This window comes from Myiozetetes cayanensis, unplaced genomic scaffold (assembly GCF_022539395.1).
Source record: "Myiozetetes cayanensis isolate MyiCay16 unplaced genomic scaffold, myiCay2020 scf6-25, whole genome shotgun sequence".
Taxonomy (NCBI): Eukaryota; Metazoa; Chordata; class Aves; order Passeriformes; family Tyrannidae; genus Myiozetetes; species Myiozetetes cayanensis.
The window spans coordinates 14,297,110-14,318,533 of NW_026087853.1; the positions used below are offsets into that span (position 1 = coordinate 14,297,110).

A 21,424-nucleotide genomic window follows, 5' to 3' on the forward strand; every position below is an offset into this window, starting at 1 on the left:
AGTTAAGGCAGTGTACACCAACACAGATATGCCCTCAGATGCTCTAAAGAACAACTGCCTCTCTCCAAGAGTCTGTGTTTGCACTAGGAGCTCACAAAACTCAAAGCACAAGCTGATTCACAGTAAATAGGGGAAGGGGATAATATATCTGTTTTCCACATTTCAGTCAATTTAAGCTTCTAAACACAAATGTCATCCAGAAATTCTATTCCAGAAATTTAAATGTTTCCCACCATCCGTGAACATTTTACATCTTGCTATTCAAAGGTTCAGATTTTTCTGCGATAGTTCCAGTCATGTTGCCCTCAATCCAGGAAACTGAGTGTATCATATGCAGGGGAAAAATAATTCATCAGGTTTAGCCGATCTCAGGGCACTGTCCAACAAGCAAGTACGTATGGAAAATGGAACAGACAGAGTCTAAATTATCACCTTCTTGCTCACAAGAAGGAACATTTACCACTGTTCCTCACTATGGGTAGAGAATGTTGCTCTAAATACCATTATTGCAGCACTTGTCCTTAACATTAAACCGTTAATTTAACGCCGCAAAAAAGGAAGCAACTGAATGAGCACACACATATGTAACCTGCCATCCACCTGAAGTATCTGCTCTGCTGTACTTCAACTTACCAGCAGAGTCTCAGCAGAAATGAATTTAGCTGTTTCTAAGGCTATTACAATCTCTACTACAATGTCTTCAATGTTTGTCAACTTCAAAGAATAAAGAAAACCACCACTCTTTATTGCCTGAAGGTCTTGCCTTCCTGCAGAACAGGACTGATGCCCATTTAATTGTCAGCAGGCTCATAGAGTATTTTCAGCCTGTTATGTGGGTAATCACATCTATTCTGTAAAATGTCCTTGGTATTACTGAATGCAGACTAAATACCTATAATAAAATTTTCTAACTTCTGAAAAAAATCAACGTTGAGGGTTCTTTTCAGAAATATTAGCAGAACAAAGTTTAAAACTAATTTACTGTAATTGCACACTGTGCCTAAGTGTATTTTTTAATCAGTCATTTTGACCCTCAAAAAAAACCTATTGAGATTCAAAGAGAGAGAGCTGAGACTCAGTAGGGTCTGGCTTGCTTTACATCTACATCCAGTTTTAAGTGCCAAACACAAGGCTAAAAAGCAGCTCTTTGGTAACTTAAGCTCTTTTTACAGACTCCCCTTGCTTTTCATTCTAGATTTGTTGCCCAACCAAAAACAAATTTTGATATTTCACTTTCTCTTAGCACTGTCTCTGCTTACTACTTCTCAGCGCCTACTTCTTTGCCTTGCTATTACCAAGATTCTCTCAGGGTTCACTACTCAAATTCAGTCTCCCTTCACTCATGTGTCCCTTTCAACTATCCTCCAACTCCAGGCTCCCTGACTGGATAATCTTAGTCTTTATACAACACAATTCCAGCCCCCAAACTTCTCTGTCCCTCCTGCAGCTTCCTGTGAGAGTTTTCTATCTCCAGGTGCTTTTCACAACCTGCTTCCCTGCAGCCCAGTTCTGTGCTCGCCCAGTTCTGTCTGAATCCTCCACATTGGTGGTCCAAGTTATGGATTGTTAAGGCACTGAGAGCACAGAGATGAAGAAACAAATGCAGAGTTTTAACATCTGTCAAACAATCCAGTAACTCGTAAAGACTGTCCTAGGCCAAACCCAAGAGTATGGATTAATGCTCACAGTCTGATTTACAAACCTTTTCAACTCACCTACAACAGTAAAATCAGGTGTGGTAAGAACTGCACATGATACAAAGCAAGACAGTAGCACTTTCTGTCTCAGCTGCAGTACATGGAGACATGTTACAAGCAATAAGGTAAAAAACAAGCAGTGAAATAAAAATTGCTATGGATAAGGATTGGTAAATTTAAACACAGCTTTTATACCAACAGCACAATTTTATGCAGCACGATTTTCTGAGTGGAAAATGGAGCAGGTATCCACACAGAAAGGTTTATCTGCACGGTCATACCAATGAAGAACACATCTAAATACCCACACAGTATCCCACACCAAGGGTGAGTCAGTCAGCAATACCACGGAGATCTGCAACCCTAAGTCTCATTAACTTTGACTCTGAAATCCCCAATTTAGGATTTCAAGTTTGTTCTGAGTGAAACATAATTCAATTTCCATACCAAATCAGAGGGCAACTCAGGTTTTAATGAACTTGAGGAGGTCATATTAGTCCAAACTTGTGATCAAATATCATTTTTGCAGGAGCCTAGATCAAGACTGAGGTATCTCAATTTGTTTCTTTGTTTTATCACATATTTTGACCTCAGGCCACTAATTTACACAGCTACTGTCTCCCTGAGTTACAGAGAGACATGTTGCACTATTACTACATTAATATTTGAGAAATGCTTAGGTAATGTGGTTTGAAATATAGGCAATCAGATATCTAAATACTAAAACTGGAGTTTCTAATATGGGAAACTTCAGATCTTAGTCTTGGCACTCCAGAGCATTCAACCTGGGTGTTTTGTTCCAGTCAAAGAAAGTACAGGCATGTATCCACAGACATTAAATTTGTTTCTGAAGTGGCTACATTTTAGAAGACCTTCTTTTTGGTTTCAGAGCAAAGACTTAGCTTGTAAAGTACTTATCCAACAGTGTGCTTTAACTGGATCCAAACCAACTATAAATAAATCTGAGTCATATGAAATAAGATTATATCAAGTAATATTTTTATTAGGTTTAAGAATATACAGCAATATAAAAAAACTATTAAATATGTTTCATTTGCCTTTATTTACTACATCTCTAAATGGCATTTTAGTCAGACACTAATTTACTGTGCGTTAAACTACTTCCTGCAAGCTTGACACCTAGACCTGGGGATATAGATAAATTACCCTGGAGTTCATTTTCTGTTCTCAGCTCTCCAGGGGATGCTGCTGGCAGGTTAAGCCAAAGCACAGAGAGATGTTTGTCTCATTTCTTTCTACTATTTTGGATGCCAGTATTAATACACTGCTAGAAAATGAACAGCTCAGAGAGAAGGATGGTTATTTTTCAAATTCTACCTTCAATCAAAGCACATTTCCTACACTGTTTCACAAAAAAATTAATAAAACACTTTTCCCAACTAACTTCAACTACACCTACCTGCATACTCATTTAATAACCACATTCCTAAGCCAGGCAAAGACTGTCAGAAGTTCAAACTAAATCTGAGCTCTGATTAGGAGACCTAGAGAGTCCCATGAGAAAAATTTGTCATTAAATGTTTGTCACTCCCTCTCACCTAGTCCACCAAAAGCAGTTTTAAATTGTCACACATCTATCTTTCCCAGAAAAGAAACCACTGAAACCACAATCAATAAGGTTTAGTGCTCAACAGGGACAAGAGTGAGTCTGCAGACACCGGGTGAGGGGGAACAACCCAAAGTGAACCCAAACCAAATAAAACCCCACCAGCACATGACAAGTGGCTACAGAAATAAGCTTCATGCTGGCTGATTAACAAGTCTTTCAACTACATAAATATATACATCTGTGCATGCATACACAGACATTCACAGGACACTGCATCTATGTGTTATACGTGAACATATGTGAATACCATATGCACAAAACTACTAAGAAATTTTTTCTTAAACCTTTCCTCATTTTCATTTCCTTTTAGATCAACACAAGAAAAGGATGCTTAAGGCTGGTAATTTTCCTGGTCTTTGAGGGCATAAGAAACTGGAGTAACAAAACATTTTAAATCCACATATACGTACCCTCAGTAATTCTATCACACCACAACAGTTGCACATTTTCTATGCATCAAGGCAGACAGCAAGTCTGACTAATAGGCGAGTGGGGAATATTTGCAAATAACACAACGCAGTAATTGCCTGTATTACCACAATGAGAGCATAGTCTTTCTGTGCTAGGTATTGTATGAATGCATACTAAGAGAATCTGCAGGTCATGCTGAGCCTAATAATTTAGGCTGTTCATGAAACAAAGGTTTACAGTGAAATTATTAATACCACCTCCTTAAAAACAGAGGTTTAAGGCATTTATCTCTGCTACAAATTGGAAGATTGATCTAGGGAAGATCATGAGCACATTGTTTAAAAGAAATACATATTATCAAATTGTTTAAAGAGAATTTACATCAGTACAAAATTACATATTCCACCAGAATTTATTACACTAAGTTTATGATCTTATACATTAAAGTGTCTACAAGCATTAAGAAAGAAAAAGGATACATCAATCCAGCATGTTGAGAGTTATGTATTTAAATTAACACTGCGTTTGTTAAATAGAACTGATGGAAATTGATGGTTCCTACAATGTCTTTACTACAAGTGTACAAGAAATAACTTTCTCTATCCGTTTGGAAAACTACTTTGAAGAGTCAGTCCTTTTTTAGACATCATCAACTTTTGTAGAAAAAATAAGAGGCTCTTGTCCTTTCTGTGGTACACTAACAAAACTGTCTAAGACTTCTATGGTTTCTCTACAATGCATCACATCTTACATGAGTCCCCAAGGTTATAACGAAGAGTGTAAAATATACACAGACTTAATGACTTTTGATCCTGACTCAGAACTAATTTATACACATGCTAATGAGAAACACATTTTATTTCACTGTAGAGGACTGATGCTTTCTCCGTCACTGCACGAATAGAAAACATTGCTGCAATGTGCCCTTTAATTCCAAACTAAAAAGGCAGCGTGGCTCAGGGAGCACTGCTAACACTGTCTTTCCCCCAAGCCATAATTCATTTTCACCCACTGATAACAATGGGAGGAGCATGCCTGAACAAAATTGCCAGCCATTTAAAATCAGTGTAGCTCATGAACTGTCCATGGTTGACAAACTGCTGGACAGAAAACACCACTGCCTCTTTTAGTTTCAAGGCCTCCTACTGACTAATGTCAGAAGATAATGGAAATATATTCCCAGATATTTCTAGTTCACAGCACAAAATTTAAGTATTTTCTGTACCATATACACGGATTAATTGAAAATGTACCCAACAGCAAAGACTCGGGGTCAGCTGAGTAACAGCCTGACGTGACCCAGTGGAGTTACATGATGAGAAATATCATTCTACCCAGTCACCCCACCTTGCAAGTGCTCTGGAAACGTTACTGGGAGTTCTGGAGGACATGGAGTCATGGCAACGTTTTGAAACATGAGGCAAGCCATGGGAGCAGAGAGGCTACAAATGAGACTTGCTGGGCAGATGGCACTGCAAGCTAGTGAGCTGATGGCAGATGGAAGCGAGAGCTTTGGTAAGGCCAAAAAACTGGTTGCAAACCAACGAGTTATGTTAAGATGCTAGAGATAACTACTCCTCCTTTCTGACTGCTCTGCTTTAAGTGAGGTCAGATCAACTCCTCCTCCCACAGAAATCTACCCAGAGCCATAAAGAAAAGGTAGTTTAGTTTCCCTCGAAGAGGAATACCCACAGCAGCCATCCAGCCATAGCAGCCACCCAACACCAAATAAGCATAAGACTCATAATTCCAAAATTCCAGGTTCTCACAAAATTTCTATCATCCAGAGCCTTCTACATGTAATCTATAAATCCTTCAGCCTCCAGAACAGTAAGAAGACCTCTGTCTTATCATGGCAGAGGAGCTTTCAACAAAGGGGAAGTTTAAAGCTAGAAGAGACCTTTAATGGAAAAATGCTACACAACACATTTCAATGTGTGAGGATTTGGTCTCAGTCCAGAGTAGAACCAAGGCTGGCTTGGTGCTCACAAATGCACCTACTCCTTCCTGAAGCTGATCTACAGCTCCTTGTTGCTGTTATGGGATAGAAACTATCTATAACTCCTTATGATTGCAGAATAGTTACTATCAGAAGACATGTGTAGTACCTCTTAAGACAGTCACAAATATCAGTCCTATGATAATAAAAACAATCTTTCTCCTCCAGGGATATATCTATATATAAACATATACATTTTCTTTCCTTTGTCAGAGCCTCAGGGTTCTTTTTTAAAGCTGCATTGCCAAGACTTCAAAGTTTTTTCTGTTCTGATACAACGGCCCCGGAAAACATGCTTCCAGAAAAACACAATACAAAATTATCTACTTCAGTAAATGAGACTATCTCGGGCAGCGTAGGGAAAGTGAGCTTCTAGCAGATAGCAGCTTCCACAAGCTTCTAACGCTACCTCTAGAAGCTTATGGAGTTTTTATACCAAGATATATTACAAAGGGTGAGCCTTTGTTATGACTGTCATGAACTGCAGGGATCTCATGGTCTTATAAACTTCTGTAGCTGCAATTTCTAACAATTGGGGATTTATTTGTTTTGGTTTTTTTATTTACACGTAAGTGAGAAAGTGGGGTGAAGTGCTAAATAAATTAACTCTGTTGAAAGCCTTTGGGACAAAGGAAGTAAAACTGCAGACTTATATGGGAAGCTAATAAAAAGAGAGCACAGCAAGAGCACTGCAATGGCACAAAGGATTAACAGACTCTCAGCAACAACTCGTATTTTCCAGGGTACTATGAAGTTCTTATACCCTAAACATACATAGGAAAACATCCACAGAACATAAGAAAACTGCTATATAACATACAAACCCCCAAGCATTTGTAGGGCCCCTTGTGCTTAAAGCAGACACAAAAGATGGCATAGGTAAGAATAAGAACATGTCATAAAGGAGCCTACAGAGAACAGTGTATTCATATTCCAACTGAAAATCCACACTCTCTAACCAATTTTCTACGCAATCTTCATCAAGTCTCTTGACCTTTCCTGGGACTTCCCTCTGTAATCATGTGATTACAAGCTACATTCCCATAGAGATGAGCTATGCTACTTCCTCCTTTTTTGATAGGTTTTAGATCATTGTACCTTATTCTCATTACATGCCAAATCTCATTCCCAGGCTTCCTGACAAGAATGAAAAGATAAAACAAACAAACAAACAATCCAACACCAACCAATCCACAAAAAAACAAACAAAAAAAACAAAAACAAAAAACAAAACACACACAAAAAAAAACCACACCACAAAACAAACAAGCCAGCCAAATCTACAGAACTTGTTACTGAGCAATAAAAATAATTGTTCTTATGTCCATTCTGTTCTAATAGACAGGATCCATTCCTGTCCAACAAACATCAACTTCAGCTATTTTCAGATGCTTACTTTATTTGCATCTATCTTACATCTAGCCACTCATGCAGCATCTCAATTCCCCCTTCAGCTGCAGAAGATACACAGTGATAAGCTGTACATAACTGCAAAATAACAGGAAGTGATTAAAAATGCTACAGTTGCAATCCTGTCAGATTTGATCTGTAAAACTGTGTTCTAACATAAGAAACACTTTTTAAAAGAGAGGCTAATATCATCACTGTGACTAAAAATCATTAATTTAATTCAAGTCTTGTGATATTTTTCTTAGAACTCCAGCATCATGAAGCAGATTTGGGCCTCCCTTGTGTCCAGCTCTTGTGTTTACAGAGAAAAGTGTACCTCAGTGACCTGAATTTCAGAAAGCAAATCAAAATGACCCAACTCTATTTATCTATTCCAACTGCTCTTACACTAATCTTGCAATTTTAGAGGAATGGAAGGAGCTGAACTATTTGTTCTAAACATGTGAAGAAGTCATCACTGCTCCCAACATTCCAATTTACATACAATCATAATGTCTTCCCTTGGCAGTGTTATCGTCTCATCGTAAAACAGTTCTCATTCCTGCCAAATGGAAATCCCTATCAGAACTCTCCTAGGCATCTTTCTGATCCAGCTTCTACAATTTTGTGGTCCCCTGTGGCCTTGGCTCCAGGTGTGCTGCCAAGTGTGTGCTCAGACATGATTACATTGATGCATTCACATATATGGAGGAAAACAGAAGAGGAGCAGGAAAGAACACTGAGGGACAGGAGTACTGCTCCGAACTCTCCCACTGCCTGGGGCTGACAGTATCCCAGAACTCATGCTGTCGCTGTTTGCAAGAAGGCACAGACTCAACTGCCATCAAAGAGTTGATCAAAGAGTCATATTAAAAAAAAAATCTCAACTTCAAATTAACTTGGCTAGCGCCGCTGGCAAAATATCTCATCTCCCACACACCGTAAACCACAGAGAGGCAAGGAGAGAGAGAAAGGAAATACACATTGGAAAGACAGATGGGAACATGAAAGCATTGTGGACTAATACTGATACTAAATGCGTCATCTATTCCTGTCCTCAATCAATTCTTATTGCCTGGCCAAGATAGATATCCTGAAGTAAAATGGATTCCAGGGTTTCCATATCACTTACCTCATCATCCCCCTTCACACAATATACATTTCTACTCTGAATACATAGTTTATCATTAAACTATCTAAGCACAGTTAACTGTATAATGTAATGAACACAAATTAGTGTGCTCAGATGTCATCTCAAACACAGTATGTTTAGCTACCCATACTTTCAAGAAGAGCACACCTCTCATAACTAGTGTAATACATTCAGCATCAGCTAGACCAAAATTAATAAGCATCAAAAGAAACAAAATTAAAGAAATCAAATTGTCAGCACTAGTCTCATAATGACCCCCAAAACATTCTTTCATCTGAACATTAACTCTTGCCTTTGATAGATAAAATCATGTCATTACATAGCACTATAAACCTTATTTCTTCATAGAACAGTCCTGGGGTTTTTTTAAGTTTAACACTCTAATGTTTACACATCACTGCAGTTTGGTCGTGATGGCACTACCCAATACATCTCAAAACATCACAAAGTTTTCCCGTCTTACCTGGCTCTGTACAGTTCTCTTCATGTGTCCCATTAGGTGATGCCATCAACCTTCTATTCCTCCACAGTTCTGATAAGGTACCTCTGTCTGCAACAATTGGTTCTCGTCCTGTATTAAATACAAAGAAGTTACGCTCACTGATGCTGGTTTTTTTCCTATGTCATCCTAACTGGACTGCGTGCACCCACTGGGGAGGAGCACAGGCAGACCATCAGAACATAAGCGCAGCAAAATCGAGATGTGACTGGAGCACGTGCCAACAGGCGCATGCCGGGTGCTCCCACCTACAAAGGGTGTAACCAGCTATGAAGGTGCAGTATCCAAGCTGTTAACATTCCCTGGTCATCAGAACGGCTGTGACCCACAACAGGAAAATACTCTGCAGCAAGCAAGTGCTGAAGCCTGTACCTGTGAAAGCCAACACTTAGCAGTTCCTATAGACGAAACCAGCCCAGCAATGCCGACATAAGCAACAACCGCACTTCCATTTTTTCATCTGCATTTGCATAAACTCCATCACTGCTTTCAGAAAAAGATAAAAATGCATGTGGGCATGTTCCAGTTGCATTTTAGTTTATTCTGAGTCCAGACGCTGAACTTTTCGGTGTTGGGTATATTTGGTAATATCAGACCATTCATAACTTGTCAAAGAAAATGGAAAGTAACTGCACAGTGAACTCTCGTCTAAAGAAAAACAAACTTCTTTAGAAGTCTATGGAGCTTTTGCCTCAACTCATATTCCAGAAGTATTCTCCATGAAACCTGCTAAATAGAGTACAGCAGCACTTGTGATAATGTAAGGTATGCAATTATAATAATCAAAGAAAGAACAGAACCTCTTAATTAAATCACTTCCACCTCAATCTTATCCTTTTCAAATGAACGTATTATAATAACAAAAATTTTTTCATGGTTGATCTTAAAGTTTATATTCAGTCATCATGTAACGGTTGTGTTTTGTTACAATAACTCTTGCAAAAAAAATATAGCCTGGAAGTTAGATTTTCTAGAGTATTTGCTAAAATATTCTGAGCCACAATTATAAGAAACATAGAGAACAGATGGTCAGTGTTTATGGATAATATGTATTATAAATTAGCCAGCTAAAAAAAAAAAACTACCTGATGCAGCATACCATAAAAAATTAGGTTATGAGGGATTTAGTTGATAACCCATGAGATTAAAAACTTTCATTAGTCATGACATTTTTCATGTAAACCTAAAAAAGTTCTAGAAAAACAATAACTTCAACAAAAAAAACCCTTAAATATGCAAACATATTCATACCCCCATTATTTGTTTTCACAAACCAGTAAGTTTATGAAAATAAATAGCTGGTACAAGAGAAAAAACCCCATAGGCATGACAAACAGTTCTAAATAAAGAAATCAACTGTATACTCTAAATCTACACTTTAAAAAACAAGTTGAAAGTTTAAAGATGAGCAATATGCTAACATGGTCTAAGATGCTGAATTCTTATGTGGATGGCTTACTGCCATCCTAGATACAGTTCAAACAACCCAGGCAATAATTTGAGCACAAGAGCATTACAAAGTATGACAAGGTCCAGCAGATTTTTCTTCCTAAAGCATACACTTGAACTTCAGCTCTAATTTAGGCATGTGGCCCATCCTAATTGTGCTGAAATCTGATTTTCTTATACTAAATGTGGACATAAAATTTGGGTTTAGTTGATTTTTATTCTTAAATCCTCAAAGACTGTTGGCAGCCCTTACTTAGGGACCCAAGTGCTGCCTCAGCAACCTTAGACTTTGTATTTGAGGGATGTGAAGCATATTGCATGAAGAGGGCCTGAAGCTGCACACTTACAGCCCAACCATGTGGTTAATTATAAATGCATCAGTTTACCAACACAGCACCTGCACAAAGGATGCACAAGACTCTCTATAATACTCTCTCTACAAAACATGAGATTAACACTGTTCCTTGGCTAAAATGCAGATTTTTCTATCAAATTCATATTGTAATGAGGGGGCAAGATGTTACGTGCATGTGTGAGATTGAGAAAAGCAGCGGTTGTAGCTGATGGAGGTTTACAACCTCAGGACAAAATGAAAGGTGGCCCGAAGTTGCAACGGGGACCACAAGCCGCTGGAGAGAACTCAACTCTGATGCAGCAGCAGGGGGGAACTCCTCCAGGGCCGTTCCCAGGCACGCAGCTGCCCCGTGATGCCCCTTCGGTCCCTGGCCCGAGAGGAACGGCGGACTCGGGGTCAGGGAGCCCTGGACCCCCAGGTGCCAGCGGCGCAGCTGCCTCCTCTCCCCGGGACATCCGCATCACCCCACGCATCCGCCCGGCACAGGGGTTTCTCCCGCGGAACCCGCGCTGCTCCCCCGCCCGCCGGGGCATTTCCACTGGGAAACTCAAAACGGGAATAGCCGCCGCCGCTTGACCCCGCCAAACCCCGGCTGCTCCTGAGGCGGCAGCAGCCCCCGGGCCGCCCCAGCCGCCCGCCCGGCCCTGCCGGGGTCCGCCGGTCCCGCCGTCACCGCCACTCACCCGCTCTGGAGAGCAGGCTGGACATGCACCAGGCGAAGAAGAGGATGGCGCAGATGAAGCCCAGCTGCTGCAGCAGCATCTCCCGCCTCTTGCGAACTTTCCTCAGCATAAGCATCATGGTCTTGGGGGAGGCGAGCGGCGTCTCCTCCGGCTCCATCGGAGCGAGCGCGGGCGCCGAGGGGGCGGCCAGCGGGGTCGATGGGAAAAGCAGGGCTCACTCCCGGCAGCTTCCCGCGGGCGGCTCCATAGCGGGCGGGCTGCAGCGCAGAGAAAAGGCGATGCCCAGGGCCTCAGGTCGGCAGCGGCGCGGCGGAGAGGCAGGTGGCGGCGGGCGGGGGCGCGGGGAAGCGGCGGCAGCCCCGGAGCGGGGCGGGGGGAGGCGTCGCGCTCAGGGGCCGGGCTGAGCCCCGAGCCCCACACGCACCATGGCCGGCGGCGGAGGAAGCGGCGCGGCGGCGCCCCAAGCTCCTCGGGCAGCGCCCGCCCCACAGCGCGCCGAGGGCTGCGAGTCAGCACCGAGGAACGATGGACACATCCAGGCTGCTCCCTGCCCGCCCGCCCGGCCAAGTTTGAAGTTTATCCCTGTCCTCCCTCCCTCCCTCCCCGCCGCCAGCCGTGGGCGGCAGGTGGGCGTCACAGCCGCCCGCGGGCTCTCAGCGCGGCGCCGAGTGGCCACTCAGCCCCGGCGGGCGGCCCAGCCCTTTCTCCCCGCCCCTCTCCCGCAACTTTCTGGGTGCTCCTCTGGCACCCATGGCAACGCGCGTGTGCCCTCCCCCACCGCGGGGCGGGGGGGAACGAATAACTGGCGAAATGAATCCTTTCCCCTGCACGGGACAGGGATGACCCGCTCCCGGTGCCGCGGTTGGCGGGGCCATCGGTGCGCGGAGGGGAGCGGGCAGCGGCAGGTGCCGCGGAGCCGGGATGCGGACCGGGATCCGGGGCAGGGATGGGGTCGCCTGGGTTGCGAGGGCGGCCGCTGGAGCGGGTCGGAGGGCAGCAGGGCTGGAAGGGGAGCGCCAGAGTGCCGCGGTGAGAGGGGCGTCGGGCACTGATGGCTCGGGGTTCTTCCAGCTGCCTCCAGGAGATGCGTTTCAAGATGGATTTCCATGGGGAAAATGATGCTTCTGCAAGCAGTTTGCACTGCAACGAACGTGTGGTGTTCAGGACGACAAATTACTGACCCATTTTGTGCAACGCTGCTTAGTTCCAGACTGTGCCACAGCGGATTTTGCTTCTTTTTTTAACTAAAATTTGATGTTTACATTAATTAAGTGGTTACTGTTAGCCAACGAGAGCAGTTCTGGGAACTTCCTCCTACAGCACAGGCATCAGTTCATGTAGTCCTCCCAGAAATACTGTGCGTGTGAGGAAGCGCATGTAGGCAAAACGGGATTAACTCATCTGATCTTCTTTTCCATACAGCATTTGGTTTACAACAGGAGGCCTTTCAGGTGATTCCCTCTGGATCTTTGTCCATGTGCTTGAGAGCATACAATGCTTCCTATCTGGCATTGTTTCTAATGGTGTCATAATTACAATACAGATATCCTGCCTACTAAAACAAATAATCACAAATTAAATATCACCAATGCTCTGCTTTCCCATCATTGTTCTAATGTGTTTTTTAATTTTGCTTGTGAATTCTATCCACTGTAGTGAGATTCAGCAGCACAGTGCTCAGGATGCTGTGGTACACACTGCATGTGAAATTGCTCTTAGATTCATGCTGAACACTGCCAGTTGTCTCAAGTGCAAAAGGCATTACTCTAGCTGGGGAACCAAAGAGAAGCAGTTGTGTTAACCTTGTTGCTTGCATGCACATAGCTAAGGAAACTTGTGTGTCTGAACTGTTCATGCTCCCTGGGCACCTAGGCTCTGATGGGCTTTTGACTTTCTGATTTACATTAAAGCAGGAAAACAGCTGCATGTTAGAAGAATGACGTTGAGACATACTCCAGTCTCCTCTCTTCCATTCCCTTTATAGCTGCTGAGATAGGAAAAATAACTCTGAAAGCTCTTGCCTACTACAAAGAAGGTAATAGAGAAGATTACAAGTCCGATTATGTCTCTTTCTCTCCATGACCTTATAGGAAATCTCACAGCTGAACCCAGATTCTATCTGTTCTGAACCGAGAATGGTGAAAGCCATCCCTGACCAAAAAACTTGCGGGCTAGTTAGACACAAAGGCATTGGAGTCTGGATAAAGGCAAATGAAAGGCTTTAGATCAGCACTGTCCTTTACAGTGGACTGGGTTTTTTTTTCACTGAAGACCTTCGAGCTCCAGTGAAGGTGTTGGTTGGCCATGTCAGTAGAGATGCCACTTCATACCCTGTCAGCTGTCATAATACCTGAAAGACAATTCTTCACATGGCTTTCCATCACCTCTTTTCTGGGACTAAAGCCTCTTCTTCCATCCAAAGTGGTAATGTGAACACCAGTCTGCCATTCTCTTCTTCTGTGTTTAGTAAGAGCTTTAATAAGACTGTAGTTTTCTGTATGAAGATTTTGTCTAGCAATAGAAGGATGGTGACACTGGAGGGTATTGCAGAGATTTGTTGTTTTTTTCAGTATTCACTTGCTGTAAGTTTATAATCTTCTTAGAATCATGGAATTTTTAAGGTTGGAAAATATTTGTAGGATCATTGAGTCCAACCATTAACCCAGTACTGACACATTCACCACTAAACCATGTTCCCATGTGCCACATCTACATATTTTTGAACACTTCCAGACATGGTGATTCCAGCAATTCCCAGTAGCTTGTTCCAATGCCTGACCATTCTTCACTGATAAAAGCCATGGCTTCAGAGAAGTTGTCCTGATGGTTGGGTCTCTTCCTGCAGCTCATGGAGATTGCTTGTGATTTTTATATTTACCATGTTTATTCTCTTACTTACTCTCTACCCTGATGACATTTTCAAAGCCATGGCACTCCTGATCTGAAGAGTTAGTGATATTAAGACATGCAATGAAAGTGTGTTAGAATTGAGGTAAATTTGGGTCTGGAGGTGAGGCCGTGATTCACAGGTATTCCATATGTGCATCTATGGGATGTTTACACAAAGACCATGGAAGTGAAACCATTGTTAGAAATCCTGAGTTTCACATGTGAGGGATTTTCATTAATTCTGTCGGATCCTATGAACATCACATGGATCAAACCAAACCACATGGTTAGTAACAGGAATGCAATTATAATATTGCCTTTTTCAGACACATTTTTTTCCCTTTTTCTGGCTGTTAAAAAGTTGTCTGTTTTAAAGGTAACAGTTAGTGACTATAGAAACCCTGAGGCCTTCCCTGTGAGCAACTGAAAGCAAGAAACAAAACCCAAAAACGTGAAGAGATCTCTTGTGACTCCCTCACACAGAAGAAATCTGCTACCCATGATGGTGTGTGTCGCTCCCTCTCCTGTGTACACAAATGAGGCAGATCAAAGTTCAGACAGTACTAATCTCCTAATCATACAAGCTTCTGATTAGCATTTTTAATCAGTCTGGTGATCACAGGGCAGCCTCAAAATTGTTCTTGAATACTAAGCTTTCGGAACAGAGTTCCAAATAATTTTTATTTTGGTGGGTTGTTTTTGTGAAATGTGTCTGGGAACGCTTCGTGTAGGATGTGGTGTGCTGCAGAACTCAGCTCCAGTTACCTCTCCCCATCAGTAGTCAGGACCTGCACCTCGAGGGTCTGTTTGAGTACATTCGAGCCATTCACGTGGAGGTTGTTACTGCAATCGTGTCCCAACCTTTTCATCTTATTTGAGACATCCATGCTGCATGTGAGAGTATAGTGATCCAGTGATGGGGGCAAAAAAGAGGCAGATGCTTTCTGCCTAAGGTGGCATTACATAATTTTACATTCATTTTTTAAATCTTAAATTATTGCTATCTCTTACTGCAACCAGAAGATCTGTATATAAATTCAATGTGGTCTTCCATTAATAGTCTCAAGAAAAAAAAAAAAGAAAGAAAGAAAGAATGAGACACACATGGTTTTCTGAGTGGTGCCTTCACAGTGACTGGAATGGTGATACCCTTGATGTTCTGTTTCCATTATAGTAACAACAAAATGTTTTCCAGATCAGGTCTAGGAATTCTGAAAGAATCACATTTTGAAAATTAAAGGTATTTGGGAAATATCATCAAAACAAACTGTAGAGGAAGAAAATATTAAATAGCACTTGTCTTTAAGCCAGATGCAAGAAACAATTCTTTCTTGTTACTGTGCTTATCATTGTGATCATTTCACTTCTGTGTATATTCTACGCCAAAATGTCTCACTAGAAGCATATATTAATGCTAGTTTCATCTTGCACTGCCAAATTTGCTTGTTTTTCATCTCAAGCACAATTAGTATCTTGAACTGAGTAACAGCCAAAGGCTTTGAATTAGGGAACGTCTCACAGGAGATCCATGAAAGCAGCTCATCTGAGAAGAAAATATTGATGCTGCTGAGGGTGGAAGGAGAAGTATGCTTGGATTAATTCTCTATGGCACCTCCTAAAGGGAGTGGAAAAAGCAGCAGCACAGCCATGCAACTAGAAACTGGGGCCCTGTAAGTTGTCCATGAAGACTGTTCCAGCACAGAAGAGCTGAGAGTGCATCATCTGAGAAGCCTGGATGATTAGGAGATGATTGTTTGTGACAAGCACCCAACCAGCCCTAGGAGCCTGTTTAACTCCAGCTTTTCTAACTGATATAAACAGCATCCATGTATCAATCCCCCTGTCCTGTCCACGCGATCAAATGTTAATATCAAAGAAAAGCCAACAATGTTCTCTTAAAAAAGATCAGAAGATATCCCATAAGCCATTCAAATTCTACTGAGAGGAAAGCTATTGTCCTTTGCTATTTTGTCCAGGTGGTTTATATGAGGGAGTCATGGAGACAACCTCAGCTCAGTGCTGTCCATAATCACCTGGCTATCAAGGAAGGAGCAATCCTGTGCTTATTTAGGTCCCTGGGAAAGGAGGACACACAAATATGACTTAACAATATAAGCTTGCAGAAAGCAAATATTAGTACGTCAATATTTAAATGTTGAACGGTAATTCAGGCCACCATACCTCCTTAGGTGTGTATATATACCCACATGATTCTTCAGGAGCTGATGAAAAGTGCTTTGCTGAACCATACTTGAAATTTAGAAAACAGATCCAGTGTTGGCATCGGCACTGAGGGTTTGACCAGAGTCTCTGTAATGGGTAAATCCTGAACTGGGACCACTGTATTTACAGAGAAGCTCCAACTGTAGTACCTAGGATCATCCTTGTGTTAAGATCCCCAATAGACATTGAATTGTCAGATTTTTATCTCCCATTCATTTTTGAGTTCTAGTGGACAGTTGTGAGTTGTATTATCATATTAGACTTTTGCATGCTTCAAAGGCAAAACTTTGCCTTAATACAGAGTTATTTCTGCAATTTAACTCAGGCCTTTGTTTTGCTTCCAAGGCTGCAACTAATTCAACCATGAACCAAAATTAAAATGCTATGAAGAAGAAGGCAGTCTTACACTGTAATATGGAACCACATTTCTCTTTACCTTACCCAATTCCTCCCTTGTGTTTTGTATCTTGCAGTCTTCCTGCTGCTGATTTCTCTTTAATAATCTTGAGTAATGCTACTTTGTTTTTCTGACGAGCTTTTGTGATTACACCCTACATTCAATGCTTAGCTAAGAGCCACGCCCTTACTTGGGAGTTCATCAGTAGTCAACCAAAAATAATGGGATTCTCCCACAGTATGTAGAGATGCTACAAGCAGGAATTCATCATATCCTACATGCCATAAACAACCTCACATAAGCCCAGGAAGGAGGTCAAGCTGATGACTATAATCTTTCTGCCATACAGTAAGAATAAAAGGTACCAACCAGATGTAGACACTTGATGTGATCTCCTTTAAGCTATAAGAAAATAAGGTCAGGTGGCTCCTTATGTCCCATGTGTGCTGTTAATACATTTTAGTTCAGGTACATTGGCCCTATTTATTTCTCTAAGTCTGCCAAAATGTCTTGTTGCAGGACAGAATGAGGAGACATGATGCACATTAGTAGTATTCAATATGTTCTTCTGCCCATAAGGTTTCAGTCAACATCTACCTAAAAAAGGGAGTTTGTTAGAAAAACCTCAATATTTGCCCCCTTAAATCAGTATGGTCTAAGCCCTCCAAATTCATCACAGCATCTGTGTTGAACACCCACTAGGTTTCTCAAGGATATAGGCATCTGATTAAATGCTTGCCAGATTTGAAGAACTCATGCACATGCATAAAGCCATACTGAAATGGGGGTTAACTTGCAAGGACTGTTACATGGCATATCCTCCCCTACACACATACCATTCTTTCTTTCTCAGTTTCTCAAGTTTGCTGTCTCCACTGAATCCCAGTGTCATTGATTTTACTGTGTTTTCATTTTGCCAGTGATTCTCTATTACTCTGCTCTCTATTACTCGCACTCTGAGAGCAGAGTAATAGAGAATCATTGCCTATTTCTCTGCTTCCCATATGCTTTCCCTCTCTTTGCTACACATGACTTTGTCCCTCACCTCTTGATCTTCTAGACCCAGTGCAAATTTTTCATTTGTTCTTCTCTCTGTAAACAGAATTCCTTCCTCTTCTTCAAATCTCTTCAAACACGGGAGTTCGAGCTTACTGTTGATTCCCTATTCCCAGAGGATTTGGGAAATTTGACTGTGCTTACCTATAACTGTAAGAAGCAAGGTTAGCTGCCATCATGCTAAACACAAGGGATAGGGGCAGGTCAAAGCTCTGCAGGCTAATTGCAGCATTTTTCCATCACTATACAACACATTTGTTTGCTGTCCATAATTTCATTCCTCTCCCAGGTAAAGAAACTAAATTCAGTTCCATAAAATGTTCTCCATTTGTTTTCTTTTGGAAAGTTCTTGTATGTCTGTGAAATAAGTGAAATTCAAAACAGCTACTGAGGAGACATCTTCACACACCTCAATCAACCACACTTTTGTTCAGCTTTCATACCTGCTGGGATCTGTTTCCAAAAGCCTTTGCTAGTCCCTCAGAATGAGAAGGATCATTAACTAAGCAAAAATTGATTCATTACAGTGAGAAAAATTTTCAACAGCTATGTGTTGCTAGCCCAAACCACAGGCTGCTGTGATCTTATGAATACACAGGAGGAAGCTGTGGAGAATTCTCACACAAAAAAAGCCTCAGATGATGTCAGTGCTTGAAAGCATGAAGGCTGAAGAGGTTCAGTGAAAGCCCTGTTGGGGTAGCTGGGAGAGATTCAACAGGGTAGCTCCTTTTCCTCATTAGATTAGGAAGAGAAGAGTGAGTATTCATCCTTAGTGATTGGGGAAAAAAAACAACTGCAGACTCCAAACACTATATAAGCAAGTGAAGGAGTGTATGTCCTGGTAACTGATGTCCATGAAACAACAATATTGAAAAGGTAAGACCTGTCTTTATTCAGATACTTGTAAAACATATGCTTGAAGGAACCTGGAAAGGTCATCCTGTTCATTCCCTCTTCCTAAGGCAACTTCAACTCTCCCTAATCTTGAGTGGGCTTGCTCTGAAACTTAATATCCATTTTTATACTGAAATTGCTGTTTGACTGCCTATCAAAGCTTTTAAAATAAAATGATGGTGAATAACGTTAAGAAAATTTACACCTCCTACTTTGGCTGGCATCTTTTTTTAACACTGTTAGTGAGCATAACTTGGGGAGTTCTGGGAATTTTTCCCCTCATCTGACCACAGACTTTCAAAAACAAAAGTTTATTCTATTGAAAATCTATTATGTTAAAGCTAAGAGGAACTGTCATAACTGTCAATCAGAGAAGGGAAGAATCTTCTTACCATTTACTTCTGTAAAGTTAGTAGAAATCAGGTTCTTTTATAGACAGTAGGAAGAAAATAACCGTGCCCAGGGAAGATAAATTCAGTGTATAAAATATCGTAAAATGATAGTCGAGATGGAATGGCAATCAGAGGAATCAAGTGAGTGGGAATAGTGCTCAATGGAGTGTTTTGTATGAGGAGTTCAGAGCATTTATTTCATTGATATTTCACGTTGTTTCCTGTGGAAAAGATAAGAAAGGAGGGTTAATTTACTCCCCATTATGTTCAGACAAGAGAGAGGAGAACAGAGAAGACTGGTTCAGAGTCCAGGTTCAGAACAGTCAGGGGAAAGGTATTTGTCTAAGCAGGCATTTAAGAGAAGGAAGGGAGAGCTTTGGTTGGTACACAAGAACAGGAGATGGTTCTAAGCAAGCAGGCCAGGCACAGTCATCTGTGGGAGCAGACAAAGGGAACCTTAATCAAAGTGGATCAGGAGAGTGAGTGAAACAACCTCATCTGGGGAAATGAGCACCACTACATCCATCCACTTGGAAGATCGTCTTGTACTGCGAATTTGAAAGGGGTTGGTGTAGCAGGAGGGAGACATCACTGTAGCTGCAGTACTTTAAGAAGATTATCCTCTATAAAAGCTCCCTTTATGTCTACAAAAATGTCCACGCCTGTAGCACGGCCTCCTCTAAACCCAGATAACTCCTGTTCATTACCATTAATGAAAAGGCACGTTCAAATCAAATACTGATGTGTTTTCAAGCGTTGGCAGGATTACTTTTTACAGTATTTCCATGTTAACTTCTTAACAGACTTCACAGAAAAATACCAGAAAAATTTGTAGTGATTGCCAATTTTAACAAGAAATATTTATCACTGGCAAATAACAAATATAGCACTCCTGCAAATTAACTTCTATGCTATTCCTAACTCCTTGCAGGGGTAGCAGCAGGCTCTTTCAGCTAGCTTTGGTCATAAGTGTGCTCAGCTGCCTCTTAGCATCAGGGCAGCCTGGGTTCAGCACAGGTCCGCTCAGCTGGCTGCTCTTTTCAGCCTGTAGTAGGAGAACAGCAAAGGTGGCACTACCCCATAGTCCAATTTAATAGCAGCTATTGTGGGTGTCACCTACCTGTCATGTCTGACTCACTCCACCATTTTTCTGTTGTTTTCATTTAAATATTTAAACACTCAAATATTCCAGCCACTTTACATTTCATCTCCTCAGAAAGAAGCAATGTTTCAGAGCTGTTACCATGGAAACAATGGAGTGAGGAGGCAGCTAAACATAAAAGTAAGTCATCTATCAGTAAATCCAGAGACATGCTTTGGGGTAACTTGAAATTAAAAAATGGATAATTAATTGAGCTGTTGTTGAGTATCTGTTTGTACTTATTGCTTATAAGTGACAAGAGGACACCTTTTTCCCTGGGACAAGAAAATAAAACTTCTCTGTGCAAACTTTTCAGTAGCTAAAGTCCTTTCTGACACAGGAGATAACACCAGTCTTTGGAGATGACCACACAGGAGTTTCTTATCAGCAAGGTCAGGCAACTGAAATGGTATTGTTGAGGGTCAGCAACAGCAGCTTCCTCAAACAAATCAATCCCTACTGATAGCAGTGAGCTATGAATGTTGAAGAGTTGTAATCCAAGATACTTGCAAAATTTAATCAGACTATGGGAAAAAGAAGATTAGCATTACTGGAGGTAAAAATGCAGCTAGATATGGCAAGCCCCTTCCAATTATGCAAATGAATACACAGAGCATTCTGCTCAGAAGTGGGTATTAAATTATACTTGTGGATAAATATAAAAGCATACCTTTGTCCATCTGTCACTATATATCCTGCAATACCATAATTACCTCTCTCAAACATGGGAAGGAATAACTCATGGCTTTTGCCTGTGCTCACATCATAAAACATTTTCCTGCAACTTTACTCAGCCTTAGCTTTACTGAATTATGTGTTGTCTGTATGGAGGTAACAAAGGAAAATCCAATGTTTCAGCTATGTTCTGGGCAAGAAAAGCTCCAATAAACCTCTGTAATGAATATCATATTCACTTCAGGCATCGGCAAATTGACCACAGAAACACTTACAATGTTTAAATATTCCACAGCAAATGTTCTGTTCAGAACAGATTCAGAAACAGAGCATTAGGGATTTGGGGTTTATTTGCTCTTCGCAGCCCTTCAGATCATGTTTAAAACCATCGTACTTTCACATGTGGGCAAAGGAAATGTCCTGGGAGATGTCTAAAACTTCTCCCTAGCATCGAAAATTATCTCGATTATTAAAAGAAGAGTCATTCCTATT

General features: G+C 41.4%; 1 protein-coding gene and 1 long non-coding RNA gene across 2 annotated transcripts in view; one reads left to right on the forward strand and one right to left on the reverse strand.

The window, feature by feature from the left end:
* SLC24A4 (solute carrier family 24 member 4) overlaps window positions 1-11,771 on the reverse strand; it is a 94,264-nt gene extending 82,493 nt beyond the window's left edge. The window contains exons 1-2 of the mRNA XM_050337279.1: window positions 11,266-11,771; window positions 8,743-8,850 (exon numbers count right to left, since the gene is read on the reverse strand). Of these exons, the coding sequence (XP_050193236.1) occupies window positions 8,743-8,850; window positions 11,266-11,422 (265 nt within the window). The 5' untranslated portion in view covers window positions 11,423-11,771. The remainder of the gene's footprint in view (window positions 1-8,742; window positions 8,851-11,265) is intronic.
* Window positions 11,772-13,517: 1,746 nt separating this feature from the next.
* The window catches only part of LOC126651377 (uncharacterized), a 35,597-nt gene continuing 27,690 nt past the window's right edge, over window positions 13,518-21,424 (forward strand). Inside the window, exon 1 of the long non-coding RNA XR_007631660.1 lies at window positions 13,518-20,398. This is a non-coding gene — a long non-coding RNA (uncharacterized LOC126651377). The remainder of the gene's footprint in view (window positions 20,399-21,424) is intronic.